The sequence below is a fragment of the Dipodomys merriami genome, unplaced genomic scaffold (assembly GCF_024711535.1).
Source record: "Dipodomys merriami isolate MVZ:Mamm:240054 unplaced genomic scaffold, mDipMer1.0.p SCAF_6, whole genome shotgun sequence".
Taxonomy (NCBI): Eukaryota; Metazoa; Chordata; class Mammalia; order Rodentia; family Heteromyidae; genus Dipodomys; species Dipodomys merriami.
Genome location: NW_027206179.1, coordinates 65,848,334 through 65,859,903, shown reverse-complemented (window position 1 = coordinate 65,859,903; position 11,570 = coordinate 65,848,334). Strand labels below are relative to the sequence as shown.

The following is an 11,570-nucleotide window of genomic DNA, read 5'->3' as shown; positions in this document are numbered from 1 at the left end:
CTGAGCGATTATTGTGGCCCAGTATCATTCAGCTAGCCTCCAGCAGTCACTATAGCCTTCTTGGCTTTCTATAATCATCGTGCCCTAGTTAAAGAAAAGAGCAGGAAGTAAAGGGAAAGGAAAAATGAATAGATGAGTTGTGGTGGAAGTTCATATAAGCTAGGTATGATTTATAAAAATAAATGTTTTAGATATTTATAAGGTTGGGCTGGGAAGGTGGCTCAGTGATAGAGCGCTTGCCTTGCATGCTTGAGGCCCTGGGTTTGATTCCTCAGCACCACATAAGCAGGGGGGAAAAAGCCGGAAGTGGCATTGTGGCTCAAGTGGTAGAGTGCTAGCCTTGAGCTGAAGAGCTGAGGGACAGAGCCAAGGCCCAGAGTTCAGGCCCCACAACCAGACCCTCCACCCAAAATTTACAAAGTTATCTACATAATGTAGATAATTTATTTCTAAAGTAAAACTAACAACACCAGATCTGCTGCTGTAGCTTGAGCATTATAGTAAAATGCTTACCTTACAATGGCTTGTAGGGAAGAATCAGCTTTAGAGAATTAAAAGCAAGAAAGTCTCATGGGATGTGTACAAAGAGAATATGTAGATAAGGAGATGCCAAGTGTTTTGATTTTAATATTATCACATTAGAATGTCTGCCTTTCTGCTCTATGGGGCTAAAAAAAAAAACTCTTAACTAGGCTTGATTCTCCTAGAAACTAAATGTATTTGGAAACTTTTTTTTCCTGGCAGATGAAAGGAAGCACTCAGGTCGGGAACTTGTCTTCACATCTGGAATGTTAATGAGTGCTTTGCCATTCAAAATCACATGCACACACCTAAGGGTAGAAATAATAGACCACAGACTTGAGGTTATTTTGACAAACTAAGCAGAGCGCTACACATGTTCAAAAACCAAAGTTCTGGGATAGGGTTATCTTACTAAGATTTGAGGACTTGTTTTGTCTAAAGATGTTTTATGAGGACCCTGAAGCACTTTGTTTTGATGGGTTGTGATAAAAGCCAGCAGTTAAATCATTATTGGAATCTAAACTTCTGTGTATGCTGTCAAGATGCCTAGACAAAGATTACCTCACCTGACTCCCATATTACAGATAGGAAAGTGGTGACTCCAAGTTCTCTAGGGTCAGTCGAGATTGAAAACAGCAGTTTAGTTCTAATTTTAAATGTATATATGATGGCCCTAATATCCCTTTCCTGACATTCTGTAGACGAGATTTCTTTCATTTCTGCTTGCTGTCCTCACTTTTTTCCTGAGTAGCCACAATTAACTACAAGACTAAGAGAGAAAGAGAGAGGAGAGAGAGAGAGTTGCTGTTTCAAATTCATTCATTCTCTTGCCAGGAGCTAGCAACTCACGCCTATAATCCTAGCGACTCAGGAGGCTGAGATCTGCGGGCCATGGGTTCGAAATCAGCCCAGGCAGTAAAGTCTGTGAAACTCTTACCTCCAGTTAACCAGAAAAAAAAGCCAGAAGTGGAGCTGTGGCTCAAGTAGCAAAGCGCTCGCTTTGAGCATCAAAAGCTCGGGGACGAAGGCAGGCACCTGACTCCTTTGCTTTCAGCCCACTCGGGGAATTGTATTGAGTGTGAAGTGCCAACTCGCCCCGGAGCTTGCGCGCCCCCTGGCGTCCGGAGCTGATCACCGGGCGCTTTCAGGTGTGTGAGCCGGGGAAGGGAGACTCGGGGAGGGAGGGACGAGGGACCTGGGAACCACCACGTCACCCCCTGGAAGGTAACCTCGGGCGCCCTTCTAGGCTTCCGTGCGCACAGGCTACGCGGCCCACCCTCGCGCCGTCGCGAGTTTCCTCGGGATCGCTCTGGAGCGGACAGATCTGGCTAGGCGTCGGAGGCGCCGTGGCCTACGTGGTGAAAGCCGGAACACCAGGTTTCTGCGCCTTTTCTTCCCCGCCCCGAGGCCCGGGGCCTGCGCGCCCAGTGCTTGCATTTCAGAAAGCAGCGAGCGCCCCCCGCCCCGGCCCCCAGATCCCGCGCACAGTGGGGGCCCGAGCCCCGGGAAGGGAAGAACTTGTAATCACTTGCAGCGGGACAATGCCGACTTTTGAACCTCTAACCACTAAGCAAACAACCCTTGTGCTCTTGCTCCACTGTCCAAACAGGGTTTATTGACAGGCGTTTCACAGCAACGCATAGCAACCGCAACCGTGGCTAGGGGCGGGCGTGTGGGCGCGGCCCGGCAGCGGGGCCTCGCTCCCTCTGGCGGCGCCCGGGGGCCGCGGGGGCCGCGGGGATCACCTGGCCCTGAACCGGGAGCCCCCGCCCAGCGGACGCCCACGCCGCTTCCCTCTTCGACGGGCAGCCGTCGACCCTCCCCTCCCGCTCCGCAGCCAGGCGCCCGCGGGCGCGGCCCGGAAGCCGAGCGCCTTTCCCAATCCTCGGGCGTCAGACGCCACCCGGAAGGGCCATGGCGGAATCGGGCGGTGCTGCGGGAGGCTCGGGGCACCCGGACGCCTCGTGCAATCTCCCAGCCGGATCTGGGTCCTCGGCGGCCCTCCAGGCGCCTCCTTCCGCGGTGGAGGCGCTCGGTAGGGGCTAGGGCTCTGCTAGGAACACCCATATGGAAGGACAGACTTTTGCTTCTGCCCGCTGCAGCCCAGTCCCTAGCAATCAGATAATAACCAGCCACCCCACTCTTTGGATCTTACTATACCGATTCTTGAATTCGGGCCTGGGGAGGGGGTGGCGGGGAGGGGGGTGGGATGAGTCCCCGCGAGACAGGGAAAGGCGTGCAGGCAGAAAGCCAGGGCTTTAGGGGAAATGCCCAATGATTCAGAGGACTGCGTGTATGGGAAATGTCTCCGGGAAGCAGAAACAGGAACTTTACCTCATAGCTGTGTTGAACTCACTGAGTTGTGGGACATACGTGGGAAGGAGGGGGTCAGGGATGGAGTTTGCTTTGCTCAGGTGGATTTGATGGGCCTCCTTAATGAGGCTCTTTGCTAGGCCTCCTTTGCTGGGCCTCCGTAATGAGGCTCATTGACACCCCCACACACACACACCTCCTACAATTTCTTGGCAGCTGAGTCCCTCAGTTGTGCATTTCGCCCAGAGGCACCTCTAGGAAAACCACACATTCCACAATTCCAGGCTGGGACTCGGCTAGGGGGAAGGGAAGGTCTCAGAATCAGCTCCTTCAGGCTCCAGAGGCTGGGGGGAGGGGGGGGTGTAAAATGAGGCTGCCCACATAACCTTCTCTAGTCTCCTCTCTCGTTTTTTCTACTTCTAGCTTACAAGCAAAGAAGATACTTCCATTTCTTAGGGGGGGGGGAATAATTCCAGTAAAAAAAAAATCTGAAGATAAATGACAGAATCTGGAACGTTCATTTTTCTTCTTCTTTAGAAAAAAAAGTCAACTGTGTTCAAATTCCCCACCCACCCACCCACCCCCTTTCCCTTCACCATATCCTTCTTTCCCTCATGGATCCAGACAGAAGGCTATTAAAAGACTAGTTTGGATGTTACACAGATCGAGGGCGAACAGCAGCAGCAGCAACACTCCCCACCACCTCCTTCTCCGTCAGTCCCAAGATTGTGAAAATGACAGGAAGTCCAGGTTGGCTCTGGCATTTATAGCACTGACATAGATTCAGCCCAGAGGAGCTCTGGTGACAGGCTTTCTAAACAAGCCCCTAGGAGGGTGGCTTCCATGTCAGGCCTGGAGTCCACAAACCTCCCCTCACACCACACACACACACACACACACACACACACACACACACACACACACACACACAGAGGCCAAGCCCCCCCCCCACACACACACACAGAGGCCAAGCCTTTCCTGTCTGGGAAAAGAGAAGAAAGACACAGACCACCTGAGGGTTCTTCAGTCTTTGGACAGGCAGCTTTCCTAGCCTAGCTGCCTCTGGCTTCTGCCTTTTAAATCCTGCCTGCCCCAGAGGTAGGAGAGCCAGCTGGTTCTCTCTGGAAGGCAGTGAACAGGAAACAGCCATCTTGATCCAAGTATTGCTGTTCCGGAGTCCATCTCCTCAGATCCAATCAGACATGCTACCTGTGGATTTTGGAGAAGAGCTGGGAAGAAGAGGAGACTAAAAGCCTGGTCCCTATAGGCAGCCTAGGTAACACTTCTGCCAGTACCAAATCAAGTTCCACTGGTCACTTCCTGTACCCTCCTGGCAGCAAGAGTCAGACTGGAAAAAAAAAAAAAAAAGTACCAACTCTGGATATCTTTCCCATTTGCCCCAGTCCCATTTGTCTTTACTCCTAGTCCAGTTTTCAAGCTAGGCTTATTGGTGTGCATTCGTGGGTGGGAGGGGAAGGGTCTCTTCTGAAGATTCTAGCAAAGTCCATGCACTTCATGGCTCAGCCTGGAATTGCTCTTCTGCCCAGCAGATCAGTGGGAGTCACTGGGTGACAGTGGGGTTTAACACACCCCCAGTTGGCCCCAAAACCCCAGGGACAGGGCCAGACACTGAGCCTTGTAGAGAAGACACTGGACTCAGTGGCTCCTGGATGCTTCTCAGGGGCCCAGGCTGCTGCTGGGGAGGCTGTGGCGGAGGTGGTGGGGGCTGCTGCTGCTGCTGTAATTTCTTCTTATTGATTTTCCTTTCTTTTGCTCTGCGGTTCTGAAACCAAATTTTAACCTAGAAGTGGCAACACAGAAGGTGGTAATAGTATGAAAGATAAAAAGACAGTTGTACCCACATCTTCCTTTCCAATGAAAGACACACACCCCCAACTCTTCTAGAAGTATTCAATGGTATCTCCCTAACAGCTAATTCTAGGGCATCTCCAAGCTGAGAATCATCTTACTCCTTCCTTGTTCCAGAAGGTTCTTTCCAAGGAACCTTTACTGGAAGCGTATTGGAGTCTCAGGTCCTCCAGTTCCTCCCCCCGCAGCAGAAGGAGCTCAGTGCTGGCTTCACTTCCTTTTGACAACCTTTGGCCCCTCACAGCTACGCTGAAAAGCAATATTGCTCACCTTGGAGCTAGAAACCAGGTTTAATGTGGAGCTTCAAGCCAGTGAATTTACTCTTGTTTTGTCCTACATTATACAGTGTTCAGGAGCCAAGTTTTAGCCTTCTGTTTTTAATGAGTTAAGATTTTAATGAGTTAAGATCCTTTATCACTCTTATTTTTCCTGCTGAGCACTAAGAGAATGCATCTATTTTAATAGGGCTTCCTTGGAATTCTGGATTAAAGCAACACTTTCAGCTTTTTCTAGCACCTCCCCAATTCTTTCAAAATAGAAAAAAAAAAAGTCAGTAACAACAGTAAAGACAATCAGAGGTAAAAGGAACATAAGAAGAAGAAGAAGAAAAGTACCATACTATCCAGGCAATGGTAGTTTACCCCTGTGATCCCAGCTACTCAGGAGACTGAGATCTAAGGGTCACAGTTCAAAGCCAGTTTAGGGAGGAAAGTATCAGACTCTTATCTCCAATTCACCAGCAAAAAGCCAGAGGAGTGGAGCTATGGTTCAGGTGGTAGAGCTCCAGCCTTCAGCAGAAAAAACCAAGTGAGAGCCTGAATCTGGGAGTTTAAGCCCCAGTACCAACAGCTCCCCCTCCTCACAGAATGGGGGGAGGAAAGGGAAGGGAAAGGAAGGAAAGGGAAGGGAAGGGAAGGGAAGGGAAGGGAAGGGAAGGAAAGTTATATTAAAGGGGCAAATCTTCTCCTGTTCATTTGCCTGCAGAATTAAGCGGCCCCTGCCCTTGACTTCCTAATTCTTCCCTCCAGACCTCCCCCAGGCCATAGCCAGGGGGGTGAGCAAGGCAATTCCCACCTGCCTCTCAGAGAGTCCCAGTGTGGCCGCCAGCTCAGCCTTCCTCCGGATGGTAATGTAGCGACTGTAGTGAAACTCCTTCTCCAGTTCAAGCCGCTGGTGGTCTGTGTACACGACTCGGTATTTGTCTTTCGTCCTGGTTTTCACTGTGGAGGAAGAAGTTTGGGCTGAGAAAAAAAAAAAAAACAACCTACAAAGTAACCCATCAGTCATAGGTAATGACAAACTTCCCTAACCCACAGGTCATTTCTCTTCCTCTACCACCCTGGGGGGCCAGGGTTTGGCTGGTTCCTGCTAAGTCTGACAAGACCCCAAACACACACACACACACACACACACACACACACACACACACACACGGAACCTAGGGAGACAGAAGGAGGAAAGCTAAAATAGAGGCCACTAAATTAACCTAAGTGTTTTTTAAGAACTCAGAAAAAAAACAAAAACCTCTTACATAGAGAAGATAGGCCTCTTCTATGAACCAAATATAGTACTGGATGTGTTTAGCACTAAGAGAAGGGGCAGGGGACAAGGATAGTAACTAGAGACCCAGGAATACCTAGAAGGGCAGCCCACCCTAACAAGAACAGCTAGAGTTGGGTGTGTGAGGGGGCTACTCTATGCGTTTTACTACAAATGGCAAGAGAGGTGTGGGTTCCCTCGTCACCAGAATTACCCCTCCTTCCACACCACATTCCTCCAGTGTTTTCTATGCTGACAGGTGCAAAATCCCTCCTGCTTGAGGATTCACAAACCAAAACCAAAACCTGGGGAATCAGTTTTGGCCTGGGGCATCTTTTCATTTTTTCATTTAGTTGGGCTTCAAACAAACACGCACCAAAAAACACCTATCCAGACTAGTGACCTATGATCGTGTGATTAAGAACACTATTAAATCTTGGATTAATTGTTTTATTGAAGGGCCTTGACAAATAAATAGCATCGCTGCTGTTGGAGCAGGCCGAGCCTGGGTCTTGTGGAATCTGTCCTAGGTCTGCCCTTGGCCGAGGCCCGTGTCCGCAGGTGTTTTCTCCTGGGACTCTGTCCCACGTCTTGAGTGTTCCAGCAGATAGATGAACAGGTTGAGTAGCCCAGAACCCCCAGTACCCTCACCCCCACAGGAAGATCTGAGGAAGTTGGGAGTCGCCTGGAGGTGTTTAATGCCTGGCAGGCCGACTTTGTTCAGGTAAAAACCCTTTGCAAATCACAACAAAAGCGTCCTGGGAAGACACAGGCAGGATCACAGGGCGCTCCCCGCCAGCCTCTGAAAGGGGAACACAGCCACAAACAATGCCGGACAAGGCGATCTTATCAAAGAAAAGCCTTTTCAATGCCTTAATAACAACCGCATTCTGTTTGAATTACCACTACTGAGCAAATGGCGGCCAGGGCTTTCATCCCCCACCCCACCAGGCGCATTAACATAAACACAGCCAGGCAGGCGCATTTGAATGGAGCTGGGGCTCCGACCTCGGGTTGGCCGAGAGAGTGAGGAGCACTAACGCGCCCCGAGCTCTCTTCTCCGTGAGCGAGATCACCCACACCTTTCCCCCTGAAATCCACTTGCTGCTGCCCCTGGCACTGTTCCTGGGTCCTGCCGACAGTCTAGGATGGAGCCCAGAGCTGGCCACTGGAGTGTGTGGAACTCGTGGAAGGCGCCCTGAGGAGCAGGCGCAGGACAGATCGTCCCCTGAGAGGTGCTCGCCTCGGGGTGCTTTGGATCGGCCTTTACTTGGGTGCTGCCCTTTCCGTATCCTAGACGTACTGGGGCAGGGAGGGGGGACCTAGAGGTGCCTTGAAGCCCTCCCTCCTTAGGAGTTTGGAGGCGCCCCGCACCCTCTGGGAACCAAGGAGGGAGGCTGAAAGGAGGGATGAGAGGGACTTGTCAGAATTCATTATTGACTGCGAAAGTCACCACCCTCTTTCCGGGGCCCTAAAAAGAGACAATGGCTGGGCTGGGGAAGGTGTATATCAAAGCGGGCCAGGCCGCGGACCCTCCTCCCGCCCCCTGACAGATGACGCTCCGCAGAGGAGCCGGGCTCCGGCAGCCTCCGCACATTAACATCACAAGGGCGCCGGGCTCCGACGGCGGCCGTGCCACCCCGGCGGCGCGGGACTTCACAGCATCCTCTCATCTGCTGACCCCGCGGCCGGGGCTCTGGCAGCTCCGAGCCCCTCCCCCCCAACCTGACCCCGGCCCCGCCACCACTTTCCCCTGACACGCAAAAGGTCTTCTCCAGGCCACCGGCCAACCCCTGCCAAGGGCGCCCTAGGCAGGCAGAGTGGAGAGAAGGTTTCGGGGCGCTTTGGGATGGGAGCGCGTCCGGCTGGGACAGCGATGCTGTCCTCTAAGGGGAAACGACCCAACCCAGGCTCGGAGACCCACCCAAGGCCTTCGGGTCCCACCCGGCCTGCTCCCGGCATGTGCGCAGTGACGCAGATGCCCATGGCCAGAGACAGCTCCCAACCGGCGCTCTGATTTATACGGTTGTAATTGGCTATAAACCTCGGCAGAGTGGTCATAACTTGCACGCCGCCCGAGTGGGCCAGCAAGGGGCAAAGCAAGCGAAGCGGGAGCACTAAGGGCTGGAGTCGTCCTCATGGAATAAAAAAAAGGGAACCCCAACAGGGCGCACCTAGGGTACCTGTACCCCAGTTCCTCCAACCTCCACACACATCCCATGCCAGGGGCGCTGGAGCCCGCGGCTGGCAAACCTAGGGTCTTCACTGAAACATCTAGAGTCTTGCAAACACACACACACACACACACACACACACACACACACACACACACACACACACACACACACACACACACACACACACACAGGATCTTTGAAAGGAAGGTTCAAGAGAAATGACCCCTCTCTGGAGAAGCAGCTGAACTCTCAGTTTCTTCTCCCTGCCTTTGCCCTCTCGGCAGCTTCTCCCGCGGCTTCTGGACCCCGCAGCCTTCTAGCTTTTGCTTGCCAAGGGGAAAAAAACCCAAAACATCCTCCTTGACAAACTAAAACCTGCTGGGACCCTCCAGGAGTCCCTCCTCCCTTAGCTCCTTCTCTTCCGCGCTAGCGGGCTCTCTGCTTTCCCCAGTGTCTCTGCTTCTCTGCTGCCTTCCGCCGCGATCCCTTCCTTCCAGAAGCTCCGACGGCCTCACTGGCTTCCAGCACAGCCTCATCCCACCCACCCCCCTACCCCATCCTTCAGGTCGCCGCCGTTGGAGGGGGAGGGCGGCTCAGATGGGGAGGGAGAGCTCGGAAGACTGTGTAGACACCACCTCGGGACAGGGGGCGGGCGGGGGGGGGGGGGGGACGCTTGCCTCTCCTCCGCCGCCCGAAGCTGCGCAACGGGTGCGGGCGGAGGGAGGACGTGATGCGCTCCAGGCCCGCAGCGCTTACGCCGACGTAGCCGAGAACTTCCCAAAGCGTTCCGGAGGTGGCGAAAGAGAAACCCGTCCTCGGCGTTAAACCTCATGAGCCTGGGCGTGAGACCCCCCCCCACACACACACACGTTCATTCATGGGAGCGATCACCAGTGAAGCCCCCCCGGGGGGGATGAGCAGAGCCCCCTGAATCTCTCCCCGCGCCCCGCCCCTCCTGCCTCCGAGGTCGCCGACGGCCCGGGATGCCCGGGTGAGCGGTGGCTGCGGGCAGCGGGCGGCCGCTCGGAGACTTCCCAGGGGCCTCCCGCGGGGCGCGGCCGCCGCTTTTACCTTGGCTCCCGAGGGACGGTTGCGCTGGCTTCCGCATCCACTCGCAAAGGTTCCGCCGCTGGCCGCTGGGGGACAGTTGTTCCGCGGCGGCTGGGGCGGCGGGCCCGGGAGGGCCGGGATTGAGCGACTGCAGCAATCCCGAGGCGCAGGAGGGCGCGGCGGCCGGATGGTGCGGGTGATGGTGCGGGTGGTGGTGAGGATGGTAATCGGCAGGGCTGCTGTAGCCCATGGCTGCGGCCGGGGAGCCCCCATTGAGGCCGTGGGCCACCGCATTGGCTGCAGCCGCGGCGCCCCCCGGCGCGTAGCCGTTCCAGTCCTCGCGGAGCGGGGCGCCGTACGCAGCCGGCCAGGATGGCCCTGGGGACTGCGCGCTGTCCAAGTTGGCCGCCGCCGCGGCCGCGGCCGCCACGTGGTAACCACCGTAGTCCGGGTACTGCGGGGGGCTGACGAAGTTCTGCGGTGCCAGGTTGAGGCCGCCAGAGTGGCGCACGGAGCTGGGGTACATGCTCACGTCCTTGTCCAGGAGGTAGCTCACGTACATGGTGGCGAGGGACCGACAACACACTTCACCATTGCTGCCTGGGGACGCACGCTGAAGATCGGGGCGGGGTGGGGGGGACGCGAAGGAATGTAATGGGGGGGGTGGAATCAAGAAGCGGAGGGTGGCTGCACCCCAGCCCGCCGGTGCTCCGCTGGGTCCTTGGCTGCGCTTCTGCCTGCGAGGCGGTCCCTCCCTCTGGCCTGCCTCCTCCCTCCCTCTCTTTCTTCCTTCTTTCCTCCCACCTCCTTCCCACTCCGCGGCAGAGGCGGGGAAGACCCGCCACAGGCTGCCGCGCGGAGCCCCGAGCTGGCGGCCTTACGTGATTAACGAGTGTTTACAAGTCTCTATTAGTAATGACACAGACACCAATAGCTGGAGACGTCGAGGCGCAGCGCGCACCGGCGCACAACCTCTGGAAACACGATTTGCATTTTAAAAGATAAGGGGGTGGGGAGGGGAGCTCGCGAGGAGGCAGTGACTTGATCTCAGCTAAATATTCAAACCTTTATTGTTAGGAGCTTCCTCCTACCAACCTGGGTGCACTTTAACCTCCAATCACAGGTTCAAAGAATGAAATCAAGAGACTTGCAAAAGCCTGGCGGGGGGAGAGAAAGCTATCTTGGTGGGAATCTGGGCTGAGAGACCTGAGTTGTTCTGTGTATGCATTCGAGGGGAAGGGGGCGGTCAAGAAACTTGGGTCCCTAAGGGAGGGGGGGTTGGGGGGGGGAAGAAAAGAAGAAAGCCATTGCTTTGATGAGGACATTTCTGACCAACCCAGGAGGTGACGACCGGAGCTCCTCGCTCTGCGCTCGGGGCGGGAGGACAGCCGTCCCTCCAAACAACTGACTCCGCTATTCATCTCATTGCTTGCTCAAGGAAATCACTCTCCCTTGGCAGAGGAAAATAAATAAATAAATATACGACGCTCCAACTTGAGGCTGCGTCCCTGAATCTATCCTCCAACCTGGATTTGAGTAAAATGAAAGCATTTCATGAAAAAAAAGAAAAAGGAGAAAAAAGAAAAGGAAAAAAAAGAACAGAAAATATTAACGATAAAACCAAAATAACTTGTGATAGAAGTCTAGGCATTGGTGAAGAGGCTGCGCGGAGGGGGGGGGGTCCTTAGACTGTGGATCACTTTGTGTGTCCTCAGCTAGGAGTTACTTACACTACACAGGCTGTGTTCAGCTTGACAATTCAGGGAGCTACACTTGTATGCGTATTATACTAAATCCTAAAAGAAATCAAGGAAACAGAATGTCGAATTTCTAATAGCGCTCATAGGGATTTTTGTCTTCCAGCATACCTGTGTCTTTAAAACACTTGCTCCTTTACAGAGTCGAATGTTCTTCAATGAAATTTGCTTTTCATCTCTCGAGGAATGAAAAGGCAACCGGGAGACTAGCATTAATAGTTGCTCATGTAAAGTTCTGCAAGGGCACAGGCTGAAGACAAAAATGCTTTTGGGTTTTGGAGAGCTGTGGCCAAGGGGTCCAGGATTGGCCATGCCATTGTGTGGATTGGAATGGTGGAGCCGG

The 11,570-nt window shown here is 53.9% G+C and overlaps 1 protein-coding gene across 4 annotated transcripts; it reads right to left on the bottom strand.

Annotated features, from left to right (window-relative positions):
- Positions 1 to 3,468: 3,468 nt before the first annotated feature.
- On the bottom strand, positions 3,469 to 10,393 carry Cdx2 (caudal type homeobox 2). Of its 4 annotated transcripts, none has more exons than XM_070003061.1 (3): positions 9,492 to 10,386; positions 5,779 to 5,945; positions 3,469 to 4,636 (listed from the first exon to the last, which is right to left on the bottom strand). In XM_070003061.1, the coding sequence occupies exons 1-3, from the start codon at positions 10,030 to 10,032 to the stop codon at positions 4,397 to 4,399; spliced, it is 948 nt and encodes a 315-aa protein (XP_069859162.1). In that variant the 5' UTR covers positions 10,033 to 10,386; the 3' UTR covers positions 3,469 to 4,396. The 4 variants fall into 4 exon arrangements, with proteins under 4 accessions (XP_069859162.1, XP_069859163.1, XP_069859164.1 ...); XM_070003062.1 differs by having other exon boundaries at positions 5,779 to 5,924; positions 9,492 to 10,382; XM_070003063.1 differs by having other exon boundaries at positions 4,412 to 4,636; positions 5,783 to 5,945; positions 9,492 to 10,393.
- Positions 10,394 to 11,570: the final 1,177 nt, after the last annotated feature.

What these genes read in the sequence shown, in the direction of transcription:
- Cdx2 (XM_070003061.1), bottom strand. Translation starts at nt 10,032, where the DNA reads ATGTACGTGAGCTACCTCCTGGACAAGGACGTGAGCATGTACCCCAGC. An exon ending in ACCGTCCCTCGGGAGCCAAG is followed by an intron (nt 5,946 to 9,491) that starts GTAAAAGCGGCG and finishes TTTTTTTCTCAG; the next exon opens with CCCAAACTTCTTCCTCCACA. An exon ending in TGGGACTCTCTGAGAGGCAG is followed by an intron (nt 4,637 to 5,778) that starts GTGGGAATTGCC and finishes TGCCACTTCTAG; the next exon opens with GTTAAAATTTGGTTTCAGAA.